General features: G+C 34.7%; 1 protein-coding gene across 1 annotated transcript; it reads right to left on the minus strand.

Moving 5' to 3' along the window:
• Positions 1 to 25920, minus strand: LOC128558380 (uncharacterized). The gene is made up of 3 exons (XM_053547355.1): positions 25288 to 25920; positions 5520 to 5564; positions 1 to 5199 (listed from the first exon to the last, which is right to left on the minus strand). Exons 1-3 carry the CDS (start codon positions 25898 to 25900, stop codon positions 3554 to 3556), a joined length of 2304 nt encoding a protein of 767 aa, XP_053403330.1. The 5' UTR covers positions 25901 to 25920; the 3' UTR covers positions 1 to 3553.
• Positions 25921 to 27003: the final 1083 nt, after the last annotated feature.

The following is a 27003-nucleotide window of genomic DNA, read 5'->3' on the forward strand; positions in this document are numbered from 1 at the left end:
TTATTAGATTTTTATTAAGCTAAAAGCTATACAATTTATGCAAAGTCCATAACAAAACACTATATAATTAGTACAAAACAAAGAAAAATACATTTGAATGTTAACATTTCCAACAAGACCCCTAACGTTTTTATACATGAGAAATGAACTTCTTAACAGTGCTAATTATGTATTTGAAAATGTTACATTTCTTATTCGTATGTTGTAAACATTTCAGTTTAACAAACTTAACTGTGGTAAATCCAATTTACAATGCACCTGCGTTATTACAACAGTAACTTCGAATTAAATGAAACAATCTTTGTCCAGTAGAATCTGGTTAATTTCTGATGAACGTTTGGTCATTATGTTAAAATTAGGTTATTTCAAGGGCAAGGTCTAAATATTGTAGAATAATTCAGCAGTGATGAAATGGCAAATTCGTGCGAACAAGAACAGATATTTATTACATATCTCAGGAGAATGAACTAAACTACAATCAAACATTTATTAACATGTAAACACTTGATAATTTTAAATAAATTCATAAGATAGATAATTATCCTTTTTTTGCGATACTCCAGCTTAAATTATCCAAATTGTTTCTGAAGCAGCATTGCGGTATTTAGATTAGCTGACTTGTAGGGTATCCGATATTGGTTATTTTGCACTTGCAATCCATGGCGCAGTAATTTTCAAATAGCATGATTGCGTATAGCATTTATATTAAGCAAATGGTGAGTCCTAAAAAGATAATAGGTAAGGGTAGATTTCTTGAAAGCACAGAGCACTAAAAACACAGCCCCAGAGCCACACATTTCCATAGTAGGCCCAAAACAAAAAGAAGCTGTAATGGAAAAATATTTCAGAAGGATTGCTTCAAACATCCAACAAGTACATATTAATTTATGCTAAATATAGATGTCGGTGAAGGAAATGGTAAGGGGCAAAATAAGGCCGGGGGGAGGGGGAGGGAGAGGGGCAGGAACCCGAAGGGGAAAGTTGAACAAGGACGAATATAACAGTCACACTACAACGTAAACCACAATAGCGCAAAGATAGTACCTTAGTACCAAAGATAAACACACAACCACGATCAACTGAATAACATTGAAAATCGAACAAGCAACACATAAGAAAACAGTAGGGCACCGTTATAGACTCACAAGCATACAAATGCACCCACACAAGTAGGAAAAACAATAATGTACCATTTTAGGATTTAGGCTGCCGAAACAAAGGGGAGCCACGAAAACTTACTCAATGTAAAGGGGAGTGGGATGCAAAAAGTAGCGTAAATGCGAGGGAAAGGAGGGGGCAAAAGGGGGAGTGAGGAGGACGAAAAACGCTTACAACAAACAAGAAAATATACGCAACAGACAATACAAGACAGAAAAAACAACCAATTGAAAATAGGGACACCGCCTTGAAACGGTCAGTAACCTATATAAAGGAAACTGGGGGTTTAAACGCGTTTATGGCATGCCAACCTCGCACTTACGCTATTTTCAACAAGTTAGACAACACAATGTAAATAAAATCCTAACACAATTTCAAAATATTTTCATGACTCATTACTTAGGATATTAGAATATAAAAGGGTCTAGTTGGAAAAGTCAACAAGCATACATTAATGGTACATTTTTGTATACAACAAAACAGAGGTATTTCACTTTCCTTCTTTCCACAGTTTCAACATTCGCACAATTTACTTTACAAAGGCCTTGGGTATTATACACTTTCAAACGTATACAAAAATAGGAAAATTTCAATTAAAAAATAAAAAAAACACATCACATATACATGTATATATAAATCAAACATAAAACTAAATCATTCTAAGTGATTTAGACAAATATCCTTTATATGATATAGCATGTGGCATAAACTGACAGGACCACATTAATTGTAAATTGGTATTTGAACGTAACAATGTGTGAAATAGAAGTTTTCAGCAGTTACAGCTAAAGCAATATATTTCACAACATGGCAAGACAGATACATAGGCGTAGGAGCGGGGGAAGGCAGCGGGGGCCAGGCCCCATTCCAAAGCTAGGATATGGGGGTGGGGGCGAACTATAATTTGCCCCCCTCCCCCCAAATATTTTGGAAAAGAGATACAACTTGCAGTCTAATATAACATTTCATAGTATCATATAATTATTTTCAACCTGCTTCCCGATTTGTATTTGGCCTTTCCTTGCACTTCCGTAAGGTGAGTATTGAATTCTCGTACGCGTCGAGGATTGTTTGATTATATTTTATAAAAAAAATATAATATTGAGCGCAATCACTGCAGTTCCGGGACAAGCGTCTGCAAAAACGATGTAAGTATTTAACCTGTTTACGCATGTTTACAAACGTTATGTATTTACGTTTTTCATTGTCCATTCAAGGGAAATAATATTTCCACAACTTTATATCACAATAATTATTAGACAAATGCAGCGCTATCTGATTGTCTGTCCAGGGCTTCAACTGAAGAAAGTTAAAAAAATGGCACACTTGATTAGAACAATATATATTTTGACCGATTAAGCAACACGCTGCAGACAGAGGCTTGAGGGGGGCTATGGCCCATTTGCCGCCGCCCCCCACCCTGTCGAAAAGGTTTGCTCCCCTCCCTACCAGGTTAAACTCGCTCCTATGCCTATGAGGTACGCTACTGTTTCTATTGTTTCATGTATTTTGAATCAACAAAACTGTCAAATTCTAGAAAGATTTTGAGATATTTCACCATAATCGATTGTAAGGGTGAGCTTGAAAGTTACATTTATCATAAAAATTTTATATGACCAGTATTCTACAATTTCAAACTTATTGGCATGTGAATTTTTTGTCCATGTGAAGTATTCCCTTTGTTTATTACGGAAATAAAATATTTAAGCAATTCCTGTGTTTTTATGTTCAACCATCTGCAAAATCCCCGAGGGATTGGAAAGTGAGGCGCAGTTACCAACGCATCCCGAGAGATTTTGAGGATGTTCAAGAAATGAAAATGTGCTAACGCTATTCTAGCATAAAATATGTAAATAAATGCCATGAAACGCGCTCGAATATCTTTGTTGTTTATCAGGCTAACCACATTTTCTTTTGACGTATCTGTTTACGCTTTTCCATTGAACGTGCATAACATACAAAATGGGTTTAAAAGCATGTGTGTGTGAGAAACTCTCTGTTAATACTTGTAAACGTACTCTCCTGTAAGAGAACAGTGAAAAGAACAGCAGTTTAATGCTAGAAAAGCATCAAATATCCTCTAAAATATCACATTTGGATCATTGTATTCATTCAATGTATCTGTTAAATAAGAGTTCCACTAAGGCAGTTGTAAGGGCTAGTGTTTGGTGCTGTACATTTTATTACCCTTCACGAGCAGACTCGTTTTACTTGGTTACGTTCAGTGTTTCCAAACTTTAAAAGATAGACAGAAAATAATCAATTTATTCTTTTCACCTTTAGCAATCATTAGATTCTAATAACTTATAAAGTCTGTGATCTAATATTGCTGTTTCTTAACACTCTTCTGACACACAATCTTTTCTGTTGGAGATGCTTGTGTATTTACTTTATATCATATCACTACTTTGAATAGTTGTAATTTTATCTCTCCCTGAGCACAGTTAGAAATGGCTAGTCTTGTTTTGTCCTTTGAGAAACAAATTCTGTAAGGAAGCCTCATATCTATCTTATGTGATGCTACAATTTTTCCTAATGGAGAAATCTGTACAATGCTGCCTGTTTCATTACTGCAAACAAAGATACAGTCAAACGGTCCTACTGCTACACCTCTTGGTTTTCTGATTTGTTCATCTTTGACATCGACTCTGGTGTTGGTCGTGGTGTCGTATATAAAAACAGCGTGATTATACCTATCGGTGAGGGCGACTTTGTTTCGATCTCTTATATATGTACACGCACTGGTGTCAACAGAGTACATTTTGTTCTGAAAGTCGATACTGAAATCTTTCTCTTCTCCTGATAGAGATACGATACGAAAAGGTCTGGAATCTTCCACTGCCCCAACAACAAAGTTCTTATCATCCTTAAGACATATTGACCCATATCTAGTTGTTACTTCACATGTCCTGACCAAAGTTATTTCATTAGATTTACTGACACGTAGAAATTCTATCTTGTATCCACCACCACGTGTTATCGCCACTTCCTCCTCAGATACAGCAACTACACTCAGTGGATAATACGATAATTGATATGATCCTACTTTCTCCAGTTTCTCATTGTAAATCAAGCATTTTTGGTTGAAATTATCTATGGTAAAAAGTCTTCCATCAGGCAAGAAATCCAGTCCTGAAAGTAACGGTGTCTTCTCGTTTTTATTCTGCTTCAGTTCCTGTACACTATTCAAGAACAACTGTACTGGCCTTGTGTCTGGTGTCTCCACATGTACTGATAGTAGTGTAGAAGATAGTGCAATTTGTTCTGGTAAGTTCAAATGTTCAAGATGAAGAGACACAATATTGATATCTGTAAGAGACTGCATTTTGTTTCTAAATGCCTCTATCCGATATTGAGAAATACGTTTTTGTGGGGTTGTGCCACATTTTGTCATATTTATCAACAAAAGTTTGGCTTGTTCAGATTTCTTAATGACAAGCTCACAGTATTCGCGATTTTTCTTTATTTCTTTCAATGTACTATTTTGCATTTCATTAGCTTTCTCTTTTATTTTTTGTGCTTCAGAATCAAACACCTTCAATAACGCATTTCTATATTCGTCTAACCTTGCAGGAATACTTTCTACATTCCTTTTTACACCTGCTTCAATGGAAGACAACCATGCAATAAGCAGGCGTGCTTCGTTTTGCAGTCGAGGTATTTCCATTGCTGGATTGTGTCTAGATTCAAACGTGTCTTCAGAAATAGAAGTAACTGTAAGACAGTTTTCATGTTTCTCCTTTACGCACACCTCACAGCAAAGTTCATTATCAGCTTCACAAATATATGAGATATTCTTTTTATGGTCATCACACTTATCATAACCTTTCATGTCTAGCTTAAATGGCATACCTTTTTCTATTCTTTGTCGGTTGTGTGTTTTCTCAACAGTATGGATACGTTGGTTGCACTCAGTGCACATAAACTGACAGCAGGTTTCACAATAGAACGTTGCTGCTGCACAGTTGCTCACGTGGAAACAAACCTCACAGTCGGGCAACGTATCAGGAAATTTAGATTGTGTGAAATCGTCTGTGTATCCTAAAATATAGACAAAAACCTAGGTGCTGAAGTGTTTTCCTTTTAACAAGAATTTTAGAGCACTGAGATATATATCTTATTTCGTCACCTTAGCGGAAAAAATGAATAAGTCCTTCTTTAAGTCAATGCAGTTATTCACTTTTTGTGTTGAGGTGACGATTTGTAATGATTAATTAAGCAAACACAGCAATAAAAAGCTATCGCCAGATTATTGTAAAAATATCATGAGATTAATAATACAATGTACAATATTAAACATCAATCAGTACAGACATTTCATTCACTAAATGAACTTCTTTATTTGAAAAATACTTTTTTACCAGCTTGCAGTTTCTGGATTTCCCCCATTAATCTCTTCTCAACATCTGTAAAAGAAATATCATGTTTATTGTTATCAAACACGACCATATTGATGTTAAGTCGACATATTTTTTTGCCACCATACAGGTGCAAGAAATAGTTCTTCCCTTGTTCATCTATTAATGTAAACAAGAGGGTCATGATGACCCTTTATCGCTCATCTGTGAAACTTAGCACTGGAATCATCAAGATAAACATTCTTACCAAGTTCCATGAAGATAGGTTAATAAATTTGGCCTTTATTGTGTTAACAAGCTTTACCTTTGATTTGACCGATTGACCTAGTTTATGACCAAACATAACCCAGTTTCAAACATGGCATAGGAATCATCAAGATAAATATTGTAAGTTTCATGAAGATATGGTCATATATGTGGCCTCAAGTGTATTAAAAATATTTTGCTTTGCTTTGAGCGGGTGACCTAGTTTGTGACCCTATTTGACTCAGTTTCAAACATGGCATAGGAATCATCAAGATAAACATTCTATGTTTCATGAAGATAGGGTCACAAATGTGGCCTCTAGGGCTCTATCAAGCTTTCCCTTTTATCATCAAGATAAACATTCTTATCAAGTTTCATGAAGATACATGTAGGTTCATAAATTTGGCTTTTACCGTGTTAACAAGCTTTACCTTTGATTTGACCGAGTGACCTAGTTTTTAATCCCACATTTCCCAGTTTGTAACATGGCCTAAAAATCATCAAGATAAATATTCTAAGTTTCATGAAGATATGGCCATAAATGCGGCCCCAAGAGTATTAACAAGCTTTTCCTTTGCTTTGAGCGGGTGACCTAGTTTTTAACCCCATATGACTCAGTTTCTAACGTGACCTAGAAATAATCAAGATAAACATTCGTTGCAAGCCTGTAGCAAATCAAAGGATAAATAAAACCTCTACATGGCTGAAAGGGCAAATTTAGAAAATTTCAGTAACTCTAGAACCCATAATGGAATTTATCCGGATTTCGAAAGGCACCAACATCGTATTGTGTCTTGTGTCAATGTGTATATCTTATCAAAAGGATGGTTGGTTGCAAGTATGAACTAAATCGGGTCATTAATGCAGGCTGTAGGCGAACTGTTTCGTTACGGACTGGCGAACAGTTTTAAATCGCTATTATGACTGGGACATAAAATTCTTATAAGAATATCAGAACCACGTTTGAATGTAAGGATAACGCATGTTATTTCGTGAATAATCCCGAGGAATTGGTTGGTGCTCGAGTCTTGTACATTTGTATAGTACCAATGTAGAATGAGGGATTCTGCTGATGTTTTAATATTAATTCTAACACGATCCGATTCATTTTCCTATTAAACAGAGAAGGCTGAAAACAGTGAATTTTTATACAACAATTCACTGTTCTGACTTTACAATTATTACGTTATAGCGTCAAACGGCATAGCGGCGCGCTGGAAAAGAAACCGATTGAAAACGGGCAAGTATTTAATGAATGCCGTCAAGGATGTACTTTGAAGTCCTTAGAAACGTGTTAGAATCGAAATAATATATCTAATTTAGAGATTTGCTCTTGAATAAAATCATTGTTTGTCGTTCAGATGCGTATTATTATATCTTTTGGGCTGCGCCCTCGTGATATAATTCCTTCGCATCTGAACCCCAAACAATGATTTATTCAGCGACAAATCACTAAATGAGATGTATTATTTCTTAAACAAATATGCGTCATAAAATGTGTAAAAATGCTAAAAAGATAAAGACACTGTCTAACATCATTAAATGTTCATTAAAGGTAACGTTGTTCGATTACGCTTATGTCCATTCCACTTTTTCAGAAACACAAAGTTGGCAACATTCTGTATCACTAATAATCTTGTGTCATTTCAACTTCTGATGTTAAAGGCACTGACCTCCAGATTTGCCTAAAAATAATCTTTCTCTCAAATTGAAGTTTGGTCATATTATGAACATTAGAATATGAGTTTTTGTTTCTAAAATATTATAAAAATTCCAAATCAAGAAAATACAAGGAGCTGCGTTCAATAAACGCTTGATCCCCCAGTGGCATCCTTGTCGATAGATTCAGCACCTAAGTCCAACACGAGGTCAAGGTCAAGGTCAAACTGAGGTCAGGTGATGTTTGAAGATGAGGAATGGTCACATTTTACATCTGTATTAGTATCAATTCATTCTTGTAAGGGGTATTGATGCTAGACGAAACGGTCCCATTTGTTTTGCCAAGAGATGACCCATATATAGCAACCTAAGTCCAAAATGAGGTCAAGGTCAAACTGAGGTCAGGTGATGTCTGAAGATGAGGAGTGGTCACAGGTTACATCTGCATTAGTATTAAGTCATTCTAGTAAGGGGTATTGATGCTAGACGAAACGGTCCCATTTGGTTAACCTTGTACGGACGGACGGACGGACAGGACAATCACTATATGCCTCCCGCATCAGTAGATGCTGGGGGCATAAAAAGATCGGGGGAATCGAACCCCGGACCACCGCGACAATAAAAACATTTTCCCGTCGTCGTAACCAATACGCGATGTCCATCCATAACGGCCACCTCATACCGTGCCCAGCACCTCGAAGCGTAGACACCGGAACCTCGCAACTAAAAACAAGCAAGTTGTCAAGAACCACAGACGTAGTAAATAGAAGTTGCTGTTTTTTTCACGATAAATGTTCAAGAGTGTGCCTTCACGGAACTTGCTATATATGTTTCTTATGAATACATGTCTAAAAATGAAACTTCAACAATTCAATTTCATAAAGTAGTGAAAACAACTGACAGGTGTAAGCTGAAGTGGCCGTGAACACGCAGCCTTTTCAATATTATTTCGATACATGCCACGCTTTCGTCAAGCTTGTTGACATCTTCTTCCCGGTATACATACTTAACTAGTAATAATAAGCGATCCGTGCTGTCATTTGAAGAGCTACAGCAACATGCAAATTGAATCCAAACGAAATGACAACGGCACAGGAGTCCTTTAAAACTACTGTAGCTGAGTCCTTTAAGCGTGTGATGTTAGCTTAACTGCCTCGGTACAAGAGTTTTAACATTGATGGTATTTATGAATTGTGAATTGTGGACAATTCGGCCAAAGTTATTGTCAGTTTTGGTTTATTTCGAAACATGCACTTTTCACAGTTTACAGACAAACTGTCAGTTTCTCCTCTGTTGTTACATACTTGAATGACGTCGGAAAAGTCGCATATATAAGCAGTGCATAATGACGAAAACTGTGCAGTAACTGGAGTTTTATTTTTTTACAGTTGTTAATCTTTCGAAAATGCGATCTTGCTATACTTGTTTCATGGGCTTTCTCTTTCTGACTGTACTCTGTTGAGTTGTTTTTGCGCTTAAAACAAAGTGATAATCGAAGTTCATACACTCAATATCTCTTAGTCTCCTGTTATAATCACGTAACTATTTAAATTTTATATGTGGTCATTAGCACCACCTCTGTCACTTTTACGCAACAGAAGACGTGTATTTCATATAATTTCGTGTTACTATAAATGGTGTTTTGTATGTAATAACCCCGTGGTGGCGAGACAAATGAGATACAAAGCAATTATAACCAATATGCGGGAAGTCGATTTATAGCTTTTCCCTACTACTTCCTGAACTGGAAACTTGTTACTGAATATAGCAACTTGTTTCCCGTCATCATTTTTGACTTGCTTCCATCACATTGCCCGATCTGTACATGGCGTCATTAAATGAAATATGCAATATAAAGTTAGATACTTTATCTATATTTCTATCGTTGCGATATTTTAAGGTATAGGTCCATGTTTCGGAGAAAAATGTTCGAACGTCATCAAATTATAGAAAGAAAGCATTGTTTTACATGAAAATTTAACAGCATATAAAACATTTATATTATTCTACAAAACCATTGTCAATTTATTCATGTATGTATTAAATTCCGGAAAGGGACTGCATGAAGGGACCACACTTCTGGACAGTTCAGCGCCTTTAAAAACTCACCATTTTGAAAAAGCTGTTACATATCTTCGTTTTGATGCATTTGCAACATCGTGCGAGTGTTTAAACTTTACATAACTAGGTAAAACATCGTTTTTGACAATTGTTTACATTTATTTCTTTACAAATGACATTCTTATTCAAAGGGGGACAACTCATTAAGAATATTTTAAGTATCCAACTCTGTGGGACAGAACAGTAAAGCATGTATTGGACAGGTAAGTTGTGTGTCAAGAAGCTGTTCATTTACTAAAAAATTGTTATTTTGTGATATACTGCTAAACCTTAATATCATACTTCAGAAAAGCTCGCCGAATGGGCGTTTACATCAAACGCATGTAGTAAATGACGTAGCTGTCACCCTAGTTATCGGTGAGCACGCTTTAAGTTTGCTCCGCCCAAAAGTATATTTCTATTGATCACAGTAGTTTAAAGCGAGAAAAGTAACCTGTGTAAAGGGTTACTGTTAGTTACAAAAGTAAAATATTACGCGAGTTTATTTCAATAATCGTGATAATTAATGCATACATACATGTCATTGTACATGTATACATATGCAGCATATATACTTAAAACTATAAAAACTATAGATTTAAACTGTCTGGAGATCGACATTGATGTGTATAATTTGTATTTATAGCAATACAACAAAACTGCTACCACAAATTTTGTTTGTTAGTGTTCGAACATTTCATTTATTTATTTTTCATTTATGTATCGAGTCTTCGTAAAATGTCCACAGATGGCGGTCATGGATTTTGTTCTAACATACACGATGTTGTCTTTACACGTTGAACTATAAGGTTCGTTTCAATTGTGAGAAAACAAATTAACTCATTTATTTACTTTGATTACTACATCCAGTCTTCAAGGTTTAAACTGGGTTAATTAAGGTTTTCTTAGATGCTGTAAATTCCGATTTTTCCGAGTTCGACGCCGAGAATTGTCGAAGTTGGACAAGCTTATGATAAGAAAAATATAGTAATGATTTTAAACTAACAAAAGCACATGTGATTCTGATTAAACGCATATCATAGTCAAATGGTACGATCGTTAAATAGAGAATATTTGTTTGTTTGCAGTGTGATATCGAAATATATCTTCACCGATAAGGGAGACAATTGAATATTTTCACGAAGGCGGAGCCTGAGTGAAAATATCAGAATTGTCTCCCTTATCGGTGAAGATATATTTCGATATCACACTGCAAACAAACAAATTTTCTTTTTATTTTATGCTAATTAGTGAATATCAACGGATTTTCTAACATGTTCAAATAAAACTAATACTTCATGATGATATTAGGATTTATTAAGGCTACTGTGTTACATATAATGCATCCGCTAAATTACCATGGACACTCTATAGATCTATAATATTATTTCTTCTGCAAATTTTATTATAGCTAGCTTGTCCTATAGGATTGTCCAGCTGTACATGTCTCCTGCATGGCTTGAATGTTAGGATAATAATAGGATACCAGCAATTGTACAGGCAACAAAGGGAGTTAATTAAAGAATATATTTCAAGGGAGATAATTTTATCTGAAAAAAAGAAGTTCGGCACTGTGAGTGATATCGAGAAATATCTCACTGATATTTTTCAGTATTTCACCAGTTAGCATAAAATAAATACTAGTATTTGTGATAGGCAAAAGTATCAGCAAGATCGCCTTTTACAAACGCTGTGAACATAGATTTTGTTTGTTTTGGGTTTAACGCCGTTTTTCAACAGTATTTCAGTCATGTAACGGCGGGCAGTTAACCTAACCAGTATTCCTGGATTCTGTACCAGTACAAACCTGTTCTCCGCAAGTAACTGCCAACTTCCCCACATGAATCAGAGGTGGAGGACTAATGATTTCAGACACACTGTCGTTTATCAAATAGTCACGGAGAACATACGCCCCGCCCGAGGATCGAACTCGCGACCCCGAGATCCGTAGACCAACGCTCTTACCTACTGAGCTAAGCGGGCGGGCTGTGTGAACATAGAGGTTCAATGTTTGCTATCACAGTTTTAAATCGAAAGATAAAATATTTTTACCGATATTTTCTCTCAAATGAGTCCTCTTTTAAGACACTAAGTTCTATAGAATCTATTTTGTATTTGCGACATAATCTATAAAATACCAAACCAAAGGATTGACCTGGATTAGAATTTCATTGGAAAAGTTTTCGATATGAAAAATTCTACATTATTTCATAGAAACCCGTCAAATTATTACTGCATATACAAGACATGTGGTATGCGACATTATGAACACTTAAGTTAAACGGGAAAAAGTAGAGATAAAAATAACCTGTTAGTCGAACCCACCGCCCTAAATCATATTTTATGTGCCGACTTCTGCTTTATTGCGAGTACATGCACGTATGAATTCTAGAATTCGAATTGTAGTATCCATCCATCGTGTGACTGCCCCCGTAGTCGAGTGGTTGGTCGCTGAATTGAAATCGCTGTAACATCTCACTGACTGGAAGGGAGGGGGTGGGGTGGGGGGGGGGGAGCATGGGTTCGAGTCTTGCTACCGACCATATCTCTTTGAGAAAGTTGGCAGTTTCTTACGGAGGACAGGAGTCTAATACTGGTTCTTCCCAGGAGCGATGGTAGGTAAACTGCACACCCGACATAAAGGAAGAACTGTTGAAAACGAGTGTTAAACCCACGAAAATAAATAAATGAATTTCTGTCGTGAGCAAGTTTCTTGGCAAGGAAACTTGCTTAGTCATAAATCCCGAATCAAATTTCAATTCGCTATTAAAGTCAAATGAAGAAGTCCAACACTTAAGGCTTTTAACTTCATGTACAACGGCTACATGACCGGTTGATAAATAGGACCTAAATACATGCTCAATGTACCAAATAAACAAATGATTCCAATTAATTCAAGCCTGTCTTCAGAATCAAAAAAGATTCGCTGGTAGATGTCTATTCCACTGGCACCAGATCAGAAAGAAAATGTCTCCGTACGTGTTATACCCTACCCCCTAGGTATTCTATAAGAACCATGGTCATGAACGGGAAAATATACTTACCCATTTCAATCGCGCATTTCATACCTAAAACACGCAGTTCGGTAAATGTGTACTATGGATATCAAACAAGTGGTAATTTATCTTCCATTGTGTACCGGTCACATTTTTTCAATACATCTTATCTTAGAAAAACAACGCATAGTTTATAGTTATTTCAACGTTACACGAAAAACTTGCTTGAACTTCCCTGGTGAAGTTCCGTTCATTCTGATTGGCTGTTGTGAAAATATATGTCAATCGTCATTTTACTACACGTATTCGCTAAAATGTGAAAATGGAGCATAAATGTGCAAAATGAATAAAATAAACAGAACATATGCAGATCAATGTACGATTTCAAATTAAAGATCATATACAAGATGAATTTCATTCATCATTTCGAGTTCTAGTGTAAAATTGTGATCTTTTTTTAAATGCTGTTTTTGTTTGTTTACATTCCGCCAAACATGTGCACACTGCCGTGACCTCTAGACCGGATGTTCATTAGGGAAGGTCAAGCAAGTTTTTTCTGTAACATTAACGAAAGCATCAAATATGTTGATAATCTCAGCAATATGGAATATTGAGACAATGTGACTGGTGCACGATCGCTTGTTTAATATACTAGGTACCCATTCACCGAACTGCGCGTTTAAGTGAGAAATGTACGATTGAAACGGGTCAGTGCACTTTCCCGTTCATGACCATGGTTCTTATAGAATACCTAGGGGTAGTGTAAAACGTACGGAGGCATTTTGTTTCTGATCTGGTGCAAGTGGTCTGCACGTTTTGGACAGAGATTGCAAAAAATGTTTGATTTGAAACGGATTCTGAGATACGGCTAAAAACTGTAATATCATCAATTTTAAAAGCCATAAATACATTGTATGACCTGGGAAGAAGATAGAAATTTATATCATTGCTCCAGGTATGACTGACTTTTTAGTTTATGTGTTTAACAAAATGAAATAAACGTAACTCGACTCGCGTCTTGGGTGGAGTCTATGTAAATGACGGTTACAAAATTAGCCTTCACGATAAGAAAATCGATATCAGTCAGTGGCTACATGTGTATGATGCAAACACTGAATCGGCGCGGTATTCTGAAATTGGCAGTAACAAACTTGCTATTTAAATTTTATATTTCTTTTTCAAAGCTTCCCAAACCGGAAATGTAACTTCACAATCTGGAAATAGATATGTATATTTACATTGAATTTGTATTCAGTCATAATTATGATCTCCATTTCACACAGTTTTTTATTTGTTATTTGCTTAACTTAAGTAATCTTTGAAATAAAGATCTATATCATGAACTTCCCGGTGAAGGAAGTTACGTTTCCGTTTTGTGAATTTTTGAAAAACAGTAATTTCAATGTTCACAGACTTCGTTTTCTTACATTGAATCTACAATAAATCAATGTTTGTTGTTAGAGACTGGGAAATCTGTATTGTTCGAGGACGTTTATTTTAGTATGTTAGTCCTCAGGGAGAGGGGAGGTGTGCGGTCATGACTGTTTGTTACAATAAGGCTGTTATTATTATCATCAATGTCATTATTAATATTGTTATAACAATTATTATTATTATTATGTACAACGCCATTGAATATGTCATTGTATAAAAATAGGCGTTAAATCAAATTATTCAGTTTCAGTTTCAGTTTGGATACACATAAATAACGTTTGTATAATACATGAGTGCATACATGAAAACAGCTACTGAAACAAAGACTTTGTGAGGTAGAAAAACAAGAGAATTGTAGGACGAGCTTCTCTTTATATAGAACGCATTTAAAGTATGTAAGTACTAGATATTTATATGAAAATCAGTGTTTTGTGTTTTTTCAGGAATGCGTATGTCAGCACTTTTTCTGTACAACATATAATGTCAAGTCAATGTTATTATGTCTACGATTTTTTTGTGCGTGAAGATGTAAAATAAACAGCTTAGGCCTGATTCTATATATCGTGTTTCATAGACTCTCAAAACAGTCTTAAAATCAGACAAACACGGCATTTTACTTACCTAAGTGTTTGACAGCTTAAAGGTGTCCTGTGTCATACAATTTAAGGCGTAAAAAAAAAAGTTGTTTGTTTCCGGTAACCCGACCTACCCTATTTTTTTACCGCCGACCCTAAACTTTTTTAGCGGTAAAATCGGGCCGCATATTTTTGCAAATAAGTATATTATTATTTTTATAGCTCTTTGCACGAATGGACTACTCCACCGATCGGGCGAGTGGTGTTTTCGTGGTAACTTTACCAAACTGAGAAATTACATCAGGCAAAATTACCTGGATTGACAGGAATTTACCCGCGAATCGTAAAAATATCAAAACGTCGTGCCGGTAATTTTCCATTCTACAAGCACGTGCGCCCTATCGTAATATCTAATTTACATCGCGGTTACTTTTGACACAAAAAACGCGCATAGTGCATTCATTTTTTAATATAATCGCTTCAAATTTTCAACACCGCTTGAGAACTAATACAGTTTGAGTTCTATAACAATTTTAATAAGATACCCACAGGAATGTAGGCAAAATTCTTTAAAAACGATCAAATTTTCATATAATGTTTTGTAAAATTTCTAACAGCGCGATCTTGATTATTTACTTCATTCTTAAAGTAAATAAACGGTACATACTATGGTAATAAAATTCAGACTTTTGACCAGAATGTACAAAAAACACAATTAAAAAATCTTAAATAATGAAAAAGCGGCAGCAATTTAAATACATGGAGTAAAACGATTTTTGGCAAACAGATTTCTGTTAGCACGGCAGAATAGGTTACGTGACCTCGTGAACGTAAATAGAGTTTCAGTTTCAGTTTTTATTTGGCAAATCGGCATACATCATGCCTTTGGCCAATTTAACAATTTTCAATGATGAATATGGCCAAGACATACAACAACATGTAAAAAATACATTTAAACAGAATTGAATAACGTGTTGAAGAGTATTTTACAAATATACACAAACTATACATATAGCTTTTAAGAAGCAGCTTCTGTTTCAAGGGTTGTCTTTCTAAACTGAAAAGCCTCATAAATATATTTTGCAGTTTTATATAACCTAAATTTACTTTTAGATGACATAATATTTACAAATTTTTGCACACTAGGCCATGCACAGTGACCAAGGTACTTGTTTCTTAAATTAGCATATGCAGGACAGCTTAACAAAAAATGATACTCGGATTCAACCATATTGGAGTTACACATTTTACATATACGTTCATGTCTTTGAGTTCCATGAAATCTTCCAAATTCAATTTCTAGATTATGAGAACTCATTCTAAAACATGCAAAACATTTTCTTAGTTTAACATTTGTTATTGTATCTAAATATTTTTCATATCCAAAAAAGGTTTAAATTTTCTATAATAATCTAATTTTGACACATTAAGAATTGATTCATTCCATGATTGCAGATATTGATCTCGTAAACGCTGTTTTAAAACAGGAAAATAATTAACATCTGGTCTAAAGTTAATAAAAATATCACTAAAACCTAAATTATCTACAAGTTGTTTTATTTTAAAAGCCCAGCTTTTTTCATTGTTTCCATTGCATTGTTCTATAAATAATCTATACATTGGCGAATTTTGATTTTTCATAACTTTCAACCAGAAATTAATAGCTCTTTCTTTACAGATTAAAGACAGTGGATATCTACCCAATTCTCCTAATACTGCAATATTAGGAGTTTGTTGTTTTACTCCTAACATATTTTTACAGAATTTCACGTGCAATTTATCGACCTCTTTAAAGTCATAAATGCCCCATACCTCAGAGCTATATAAAATAATTGGTACAACCATTGAATCAAACAGTGCCATCTTGGTTTTAATATCTAAGTTAACTCTATCAAATAAAGATAATAAGGCATTATAGGCTTTAAGAGCTTGATCTGAAAGTGTTTTAACAGAATTTTTCATATTTCCTGTGTAAGTCAGATCAACACCAAGATATGTAAAGTTATCAACTACCTCTATTCTCTCGCCATTTATTGTCCATATAAAATCATTTACTTGTTTTTTCTTCTCAAAAATACATATTTTTGTTTTGTTTACATTTATTTTTAGACCCCATTTAGTAGAATAAGTATGAACAATGTTTAGCTGCGCTTGCAAACTCTCAGGATTTGTTGTGAATAAAGCTATATCATCAGCAAAAAGAAGCATATACATACTCAACTGATTTAGGTCATTTTCACTTAATTGATTAAAATCGATATTTTCATTTATGTCGTTTATGAAAAGGATGAAAAGTAGAGGCGAGAGTGGCTCCCCTTGTTTTAATCCGATGGACACATCAAAAAACTCTGACATATTCATATCCGAAGACATCTGAACACAAGATTTAACATTTGCATATATTGATTTGATAATATTAATCATTTTACAACTGACACCTTCTTTTAAAAGCTTTACCCATAAAGCATCTCTAATAACTGTGTCAAAAGCCTTCTCATAGTCAATAAAAGCACAGTATAATTTTGATTTGCTAAACAGCACTTTTTGAATCAAAGAATGAAGTATAAATATACAGTCTACTGTGGAATGATTATCTCTAAATCCGAATTGCGATTCATTGAAAACATGATTTTGTTCACACCATTTGTTTAATCTGTTTCTAAGTAACAATGAAAATATTTTACCAATAACATTTACCAGCGTTATACCTCGATGATTTGAGGGGTTTGTAACATCACCTTTTTTATGAATTGGTACAATAATACCTTTACACCATGACTCAGGATATGTACCCGAGTCATATATTTTGTTAAAAATTGTTACCAAATATGGAGATATGAAATAGTTTGAATCAATGAAAAAATCAGCTACATTCTTGTCATAATCACAGCTTTTATATCTATTCAAAGATTTAACAGTTTTTGAAACCTCCTCAACATTAAACGGGCAATCTAATTCTTCTATGTGTATTTCTTCATTTCGTCCCTCATAGACATCCTCAGCTGAAAATTCATTATGAGCTGTGTTTGAGAGATTCTTAAAATGTTCAACAAAATCATGTGGGCTCACATCAGCCGATTTCATTTTATTTTTTTTCTTAAACTTATTAATATATTTCCAAAATTTCCGTGGACTTTTTTTGCTCATACTACTCAGTTTCTTTTTTTCTTTAAAATAATAAGAACGTTTTGCATTTCGTTTTACTATTGTAAATTCTCTTCTACTGGTAAGAAATTTTATTTTATTTAATTCACTACTATTTGAATGGAAAAGTCTCTTATCTGTTTGAAAAACGGACTTTGCCTGCCTACACTGATCATTAAACCACGGCACTTTTTTATTCTTAGTACGCCTCCGTCTATGACCAGTGTAGCACCTGCCATTTACCTGATATGAAATATCATACACTGTTTTGGAAAAATCATTAATACATGCATCAATATCAATATCACCTGTACTCAACTTATACGACAATTCATCGAATACATGTTTATTCTCATCCAATAAAGTTTGCAATTTTTGTAAGTCTGTGTCTTCCCATATAATCTTATCATATGTTAAAATATCAGTCCTATAGAAAAAATCATTCTCAATATTTAGTGAAAAAGTTACTGGGCAATGATCAGAAAATTCAGTCAAACTATGCACATTCATGTGAGAAATAAAAGGAAAATTATTAAAACTTGTTATAAGATAATCAACTACACTGGATGCATTTTTACTTCTAATTACATTATGACACGTAAATTCTCCTTCCTCGAGCCTTCCATTAGCAATAATAATCTCATTTTCCTTACAAAGTGATAATAAACGGTTACCAAAACCATTCACTTGGTTATCACGAGAAATGCGTGTCGGGATATCTAGTACAGACTGATCGCTCTCGGGTAAATCGACATAACGGTCAAGATTAATATTTTGCACAAAGTCTGGTTTTTGACCTGTCCTTGAATTCAGGTCACCTGTCAAAAATACGTCACCGAGAAAACTATACTTTCTTATATCAGAATTCAGCTGATCAAAAAAATCATATTCATATAAACCAGAGGAGACATTTTTATATACGCTGGACTCCTCAGGTGGTATATAGCATGTACAAAAATATAAATCATTGATAGTCCCAAAACATTCCCTTTTCAATTTAAACCATACAATTCCGTTTGAATTTAGGCTCACTAACTCTATTTTATTCAAGTACTCTTCTCTATAATATATGATAATACCGCCACTAAAACGTTTCGCTCTACGATTTGTTTTTGGACGAGCACAAACAAAAGAACAATATCCATCAATGTCAATATTTGCTAATTTTGAATTCCATGTTTCATTTAACAGGAGAATGTCGTACGAATTTATAAAATTCAAAAAGTCCGGGTCGTCTAACTTATTTTTTATTCCTTGAACATTCCAAAGTAAAAAGCTGAGCTGCTTCTCTACATTTCCCTAATCTGAAGATGAAACAAATCTACGACCTTCAATGTACAATTTGTCGTAAACCAGAACTGCTGTTTTGTTTTGATTTTTAGCTTTTATGAGTTCCGGAATCAGTTTCTTTCGCCGCTCCTGTATTTCCTTTGGATATTGGTCAGAGACCTTGATTTCAATAGATTCACGTTTTTCAAATACTTTTTGTTTAACGTTAATTTTATCAGGGGTGTGGCTAAAGTTAACCACTATCGGGCGAGTCTTGGCTCTATCGTATCTTCCGATGCGATGGGCACGATTAATTGTTATTGTATCCTTAGCCCCTGTGATTCCAAGATCTTTCTCGCAAAATTCTAGAATTTTTTTCGAACAGTCCTTACTTTTTCTTTCTTCAGTAGTGATACATTCATCAAAATTATAGAATAAGAGATTGTCTCTCATGGATCTTGATTGTAAATCCAATAACTCTTCAGAAAGACGATGATTTTCTTGCTTAATAGCTTGATATTCAGTTTCAATATTTTTTAATTTCGAAGATTCTGAACTAAGTTTTCTATCAATTTCCGTTTGTTTGGATTTTATCTCATCACAGATTTGGGTATCAAAATGTCTACTTGCTTCAATTTCTGCAAGTTGTCTGTTTGATTCATAAGATTGTTTCTCCAAAGACGACACACGTCCGTCTAATGAGTTCAACTTCTGTGACATAGCGGCTATCTGCGTTTCAATTGAATCAAGCTTGTAGAGTTTATTGTCCATTATCTCCAATTTATCCAATATCATTTGACTGAAGTTTGGACTGTTATTTTGTAATTGCTGCATACCTTGTACGCCTTGCGGCGGTGGATTTATATACTGTGGGTGAGCCATAGGGAAATATGATCCAGGAGCGGATGGTAGCTGAGACAAAAAACTCCCTGACAAACCTGGAGAGGTCACTGAAGATGGGTTTTGATCAGTCATTGTTATGCGTTTACCTGGCTGGTCGTTCGAATAATTTGGCGAAGAGTCTGACTTTGTCCTCTTTTTAGCTCCCTTTTTGACACCCATTCATGCAAAGAATGAATTCAGCAAAAACAGTTCAACACAAATAAGCAATCCATAAAACGTCTATAAAACGTCTATAAAACCTATATCCATCATAATTTCTCCAACATATACTTGAAAGAAGAGCGAGATGTATTTTCTATCCAGAAAAGTTACTTTTAAGACCATTTTATACTGTATATTTCCAAATATTTTCATCTTTTTCAAACAGTGAAAAAAAACACGTCCGCCATATTCATCACGTGACACGTGAAAAAACATAGAAATGTGGTTTTAAAATAAAACAGTATGATGTTGTTGCGGATTTTAATAAGTTTTAAATTATTCATTGTACATGTATTTTTTGACACAACACTTTGTTAGATATTCTTTTCAAACAATAATGTAAAATTCCTTGAGGGCAAATAGGTCACAGAGGTAAGTGCGGTTTTAATAATATATGGGATCAACAAACATTCACAAATAGCAAATGGCTTAAAATGGCAGTTAAATATAAACTAAAGGATTTATTTATAAACGCATGGTACTCGTTAGTTGAAAATTCTAGCAATAGCACATTCTATAGATTATTCAAAACTTCATTTGGTCAAGAAAAATATCTATCAAATACCCCAAAGTCTCTATTGTATTCTGTCATAAAATTTCGCACGAGAAACCATAGATTACCTGTAGAAACAGGAAATTGGACAAGATTACCATTAAACCAAAGAACATGTAACAACTGTGAAAATAAGTTAGGAGACGAGTTTCATTATCTTTTCGAGTGTAACCTGTTTTCAAATGAACGAAAAAAATTTATCAAACCATATTTCTTCAGAAATCCGAATGTATTTAAATTGGAACAACTTATAAATACTGGAAATAAAAAAGAGTTTTTAAAATTGTGCAAATTTGTTAAAATTATATTGTCACCGCTAAGATAAATGAATTTTGTATTTTCATCTCCGTACATTTTATGACTCTCCGATGCCCGAATGGGGTCATCATTTATTTATTTATATATTTATTTATTATATTGTAATACTGACATATGAAATCTAGATATGAAAGGCGTTATTGTGAAAACATCATATTTTGTTAGAATTGAATTGTACTATTATTTTCTTATGAGCCTCCAATATATTGTGAAAATATCTTACCTCATTTATTCATGTATTCATGAAATGAGTGAAATAAAAGGTTTTTGACTTGACTTGACTTGACTTGACTTGGTAGGTTATCCACTATCATCGTTCACGGTTTGACACATTTACATGTCAGTTTATTCGGGATATTGCACATTCGCTTTAAAAAAAAAAGATAAAGAAAAAACTTTTTTATTGATTTCTTCTCAACAATTTAAGGAATCGAGAAAGTACGATTAGACAGTGATGTGTCACATGGCGCGAAAACATGACGTAACGCCATGACAATCTCGGGCAACTATACCGCTTTGATCTCCACTTTAGATGCCATAATAACCGACACACTTCTTTTAGCTCTTTGAGGGGGTGTTAATTGATGATGAAAACAAGGCTAATTACTTAGTTTATCATCAGAATAATTACCGATAATTGTTAATTTTTTTTTCACTTTCAACACGGGTCGACGTCGGGTGGATGATGATTATTGTGTCCATATTTTGGGACACTTTACAAAATAATTATTTTTCGGGATAACAGATTGCTAGTCTTCCATTTTTAATTATTTTAGAAATAAGCCCTGTTTCTTTGAGTCAACTGAAGTTACGACCTTTGGAGGTCCACTAAAGTCTGAGCAGGTCTACTAGATTTCAGCAGTTGGTGGACCTGCTGAAAAAAGTTAAGGTCGAGGCCTGCAGAGGCTTGAAAAAGTCAGGTTTTAGATGGGATTTATAGTAGTAGTAAGACGTTGGACAACCACTTGCAGCTTTAATAATTCATAATTTGGGCATACCAGTCAAAACTTCATTGTCTGGCATTTCCAGTTAATCCAGAATTTTAAATTGGGGTAGGGGGTGATGGTATCAATCTCAATGCAGATCAAAGATGCAAATCATATTCCTGGCCAGTGTGCTTTTACTTGGTTTTAGTTTGAAATATAAATGTTGGTTGTCGAATAATATTCAATATTAAAATTATATTATTTAAAGAGAGAATTCACAGCAAGATTTCATTCAAGTTTCACATTTAATTAAATATAAACCATGTTCTCCGCAAGTAATTGCCAACTTATCCACATGAATTAGCGGCGGAGAATGAATGATATAGGACACAACGAGCCTATGACCACTTGATCCGTAGATCGACTGCTCTACCTTGAGCTAATCGGATGGGCTTATAAATCTGGAAATGAAAAAACAACAACAACAACAAAACGCAAACATGTAAAGCAAATATTTATTTCATAATATTTAAATACACAATCAAATTGCATTTTATATTGCTAAAATATCATCAAAGTCATTGTACATCCGGGTGTAAATCAAACATAACAATAGGATGCATGTTTATAAGGTTTATAATCTCCCTGTTTGAAACTACGATAGTGTTACATGTAGGTTAAAAAAAAAAAAAAAAATGCCTACCTACCTACCCTATTTTTTTTTGGCTATGTCACTGGAAACAAACAATTTTTTTTTTAGGCCTAACGGAGTCAAGTGCCATATATTTTGGACAATTTTCATTTGCGAAAAGGACTCCCGTGCTTGTATAAATACAGGTACCTTATAAAATACTTTTTTTTCTCGTTTTATGGAGCACTTGTCTGAATGGTCATTTAGGACTGTGTTTGGAACTATTTTTTAACTCTTTTACTCTGTATAAAGAGATACTTATACCGCAACTACTATACTTTAACCAAATATTTGTCATGGTTTACATAATACGCCGTGATCTGGGCAATTTATTTTCGATACAGAAAGTTGTCTTGTATGGCAAGAGTCTTAATAAATCATATTACCTTCTTTATTAACATGTTTTCACCGGAGTTCATCATACATAATCTGTTTAGAGCTGTGAGGCTCCTGTGCCCTGCGCTTAGAGGAACTATGCACGGTAAAATGTGCTACGAGGTATACTCTACGGATTGACACCGTGCAATAGAGCTATGGCGGAATTTGTGAATTATGACTTCAAAATATAGATATTTATAATCGAAACAGTTTACCTGGAGTAAAAGCGTTACAAACGCTTTTTAATTTTCATCGTAAAAAGTAGTAAAAACAGAAAATTCTTACGTGTTTCCGTAACATATAGTTTGTCAGTAAGTAAGTTTTAAAGCCTTCTTAACAAATATAGCATTTCGACGGTTTCGATCGAAATTCCCGAATAACGAAAAAGCCTATATTTTTCTATGTCAATAATGTTCAGCATTTTCCCGCGCACTTTCTCTCCAAATCTGGGGTCAATTAGCCAATCGGAAAGGGGTGAAACATGAAGAATAATAATATCTGTCATGTGTTTACGAATCAGATAGAAATATCCGTTCCGAGGGCACCTGCGCAGTGGGCGGTAATGAGGTTTGCCGAATTACCGCCCATGCGCAGGTGGTTGAGGGGCGGATATTTCCATCCGATTCGTAAACACATGACTGATATATTTTCTTGCATATCGTATTTTACAAATAACTGGTAGAAATACTTCCTTTGTAGCACTCTTTCTTAGAGTAGAGCAAGTTAGCATTTTTTTCTGGCAGATATTTTTCTTGCATACCGTATTTTACAAATAACTGGTAGAAATACTTCCTTTGTAGCACTCTTTCTTAGAGTAGAGCGCGGGAAATTAACGCCTGTAAGCAGAGGTGACGTCATGATGTTTTGCGTTACGCACAATAACAAAGTTCCACTTTAGTTTTATCGTTTGTAGCGTAACGTTATGTTCTCTCGGTAAACTCACGTGATTTGAATCGAGAAATATACTATAAGGAACGAAGAGAAACTATTAAGGTACCTCAATTTTTTGTATTTTACATGAACAATATATTAATTATCAGTGCATGAACCACTTATTGTCATTAATTAACAGCACGAGAGTCATCTGGCATGGGGAGTGCCAGATGGATTTTGCCGGCATGGGTAAAAACACCGGAAATGCCAGTCCGGTGTGCAAGAAATAAAAAACAGAATAATGAGATAGATAGAAGATGCCGATTGAATGCCGAATGAATTCGCTGATTGAAAAAAAGCCGAATAGTGAATTTCAACAATTTCTTAAGTTGCAAGGGTCTTTTCAATAGTCAAGCATATAGCACATCCAAATACCAATCAGCATTGCAAGTATGGATGTTCTGTGCTGTTAATTTTTTTTTCAGAAATTGATCTGAAAAAATCATTATTCGGTATTTTATGTTTGATCTGGAAAAGGTGGGAAACACTAAAATTAGCTTTTTGCCTCTCCTGAAAACCACCTTTTTATTTTCCGGGAATTTCGATCGACACCGTCGATTTATTTCCAGATTTCTAGAAAATATTTTTTTTGTGTTGTCGGATGATTTGGAGGCCAGTACCTTTAACTCTCTATACCTTACAAAAATGAATTCCTGTCGGAGGAGAGCAAAGCTCGACTATTCAACAGCTTTGTCAGTTGAATGAAAATTAAATTTGAAAAAGGGGATTAATTTGGTAAAACTGCAATACAGGTTTATGGAACACGTAAAATGCATATCAGTTCATAAAAATGGGCAATTGTTTGAAGTTTCAATCTATTTTCATTAGTGGGTACTGAGATACCAGCCTACATACAAAAACTTAACCAAAAATCTCTAAGTCGATAAAGGGGCATAATTTTGTAAAAAATGCAAAGCAGAGTAATGGAACCTGTGCACTGCATGTCACATCATGGCAGTGAACAAGTGTGTGAAGTTTCAATCAATTCTCTTTTGTGGGTACTGAGATACCAGCTTACATACAGAACCTAACCAAAAATTTCTAAGTCAAAAAGGGGCACAATTTTGTAAAAAAGCAAAATAGAGTTATGTAACCTGTGCAGTGTAAGTCAGTAGTCAGCTTATCACAGTGAATAAGTGTGTGAAGTTTCAATCCATTCCCATAAGTGGTTACTGAGATACCAGCTTAAAAACAAAAATATAACCAAATCCGGACGCGGACGCCGACGCATGGGTGAGTCTAATAGCTCTACCTATTCTTTGAATAGTCGAGCTAAAAACATATATTTTACATTTTTTGCATGAAATCTAAGTCAGGTTTGTTTTAGTAATATTAAACAAAAGAGGTATCTTTCCTTTTTACTTGAAGTACATACAACAGCAAAAGTATAACCTTTAAATATTATGTTCAATGTTTTGAATGTATATAACAAACTAATTTTGTACCTGACAGCGATTCTTGTAATCGGTTCTCAGTTGCTTTGACTTCTTGCACAATATCTTCCGATTGTTTCTCCAACATTCCTTCAAAATCTTGTAACAGCTCGTCTTCATTCCTCAGCTCCTTTACGTACTTTAAAGCAGTTGCCTCATCAAGAGGATCGCTTGTGAACTTCTGTATTAATTTTGAGCATTCGGTCTGTAGAGTCACGTCCAGGCCTAGGCACAATTTCCTCAATGCGTCTTCCAGATCTGTTTTTAAGTTGTTGTAATCAGCCAGTTCAACTGAAGCCGTAGAATTATGCGCCAAAGTGTTTCTTGTTTCTTTTATAACTTTAATGTACTGTATGTCGATAGTAGAAAGAATCATAATATCTTGTAGAACAACTGTCAGCAAAGAAAGGTCAAGATCTTCAACACCCGGGGTCCCACTCTTAGGGAAAAGTAAGAGATATTGAGACTTTAAAAGCTTCTTCTTTAGTTTTGGTTCATGAGGTTTCAGGAAGGCATCAAGTGTAATGCCTGCAAGCTCTCTATCAGCTATACCTTTACAAACCAGCATCCCTCCTTGAACGAGGACCAGCAGAAGGCGTATGTAATATTCAGTTTGTACATTCATCTTCTAAAATGAGATATTTTGTGTGTCAGTCACCTTAAATAAGAAAGGTAAGGTAAGCGTGCTTTGAAATAGAAAACAAATACTAATTATTACAGGTTGCTTGAATTAATGAAATATACTCACAACATAAATTTGTAATGCCAGGTAATACATTCTTCACAAGCTTATTTTGCTGAATCCAAGATGCAAAGTTTACTACAATTGAGCCGCGCCATGAGAAAACCAACACTGTGGCTGATCAGGATCATACTGTTTGCTTTCAAAGCCTATTGCAAAAAGAGAAACTGTTAGCGAAAGTATGGACCCTGACCAGACTGTGCGGATGCGCAGACTGATCTGGATACACATGCTGGTCGCAAAGCCACTTTGTTGGTTTTCTCATGGCGCGGCTCATTATGGTTTATAGATGTCTGTTTAAAATCAACTGGTTTAACATTTCATGTGGAATTCTTGTCACTGAAAGTTCATGGGATCCAAAACACTTCTTTATTCGTCCTCATGGATCTATTTTAATATTATGTTAAAACATACAAGTTAACTATCCATTTTTATATTATGCATTACAAGGTTATATCATATGTTTGACATCTTGGGAGTGAAGTAAAGTCATTACATGTAATTGATAATACACTAAAATTTACCCCCCCCCCCCCACTCACCTAATTTTTGAAATAAGTTATTCATACTGTATTTAGAATTGTCAAAAAATGACATCGTTATATTAAAAAAAAAATCTAAAATTAAGTTAAAAATCAAGATTTATGCTTTTTCCAATAGACTTGCATTGTAAAATGAATTGACGTACATTTCAATATTGCGGCGTCCATACAAACGTCATTTTGGTGTTTGTTCACAGAAAGCGACGTCTAAGAATAATCAAGGCCTTCGAGTTTATTATCGTCTGATTTACAACGGTTCAGAGTTCAGATGTGTAAGAATAGAACCACGAGGGCGTCAGCCCGAGTGGTTAAATACTGAAGCATCTGAACGATGAACCGTGGTTAATTAGACGATAAATAACAAGAAGACCTTGATTGTTTTCATTCTGACATGCTCATTGATATATTTTAATAGATATTATACTGGACTTCGTTAACGCGAGG

Source organism: Mercenaria mercenaria, chromosome 7, assembly GCF_021730395.1.
Source record: "Mercenaria mercenaria strain notata chromosome 7, MADL_Memer_1, whole genome shotgun sequence".
NCBI lineage: Eukaryota > Metazoa > Mollusca > Bivalvia > Venerida > Veneridae > Mercenaria > Mercenaria mercenaria.

Bases quoted from the DNA above. Each gene is read 5' to 3' on its own strand.
- LOC128558380 (XM_053547355.1), bottom strand. From the start codon at position 25,900: ATGAATGTACAAACTGAATATTACATACGCCTTCTGCTGGTCCTCGTT. The intron at 5,565-25,287 runs GTACAAAATTAG...TTTCTTTTACAG, and splicing joins ATTACAAGAATCGCTGTCAG to ATGTTGAGAAGAGATTAATG. The intron at 5,200-5,519 runs GTAAAAAAGTAT...TCTATATTTTAG, and splicing joins AATCCAGAAACTGCAAGCTG to GATACACAGACGATTTCACA.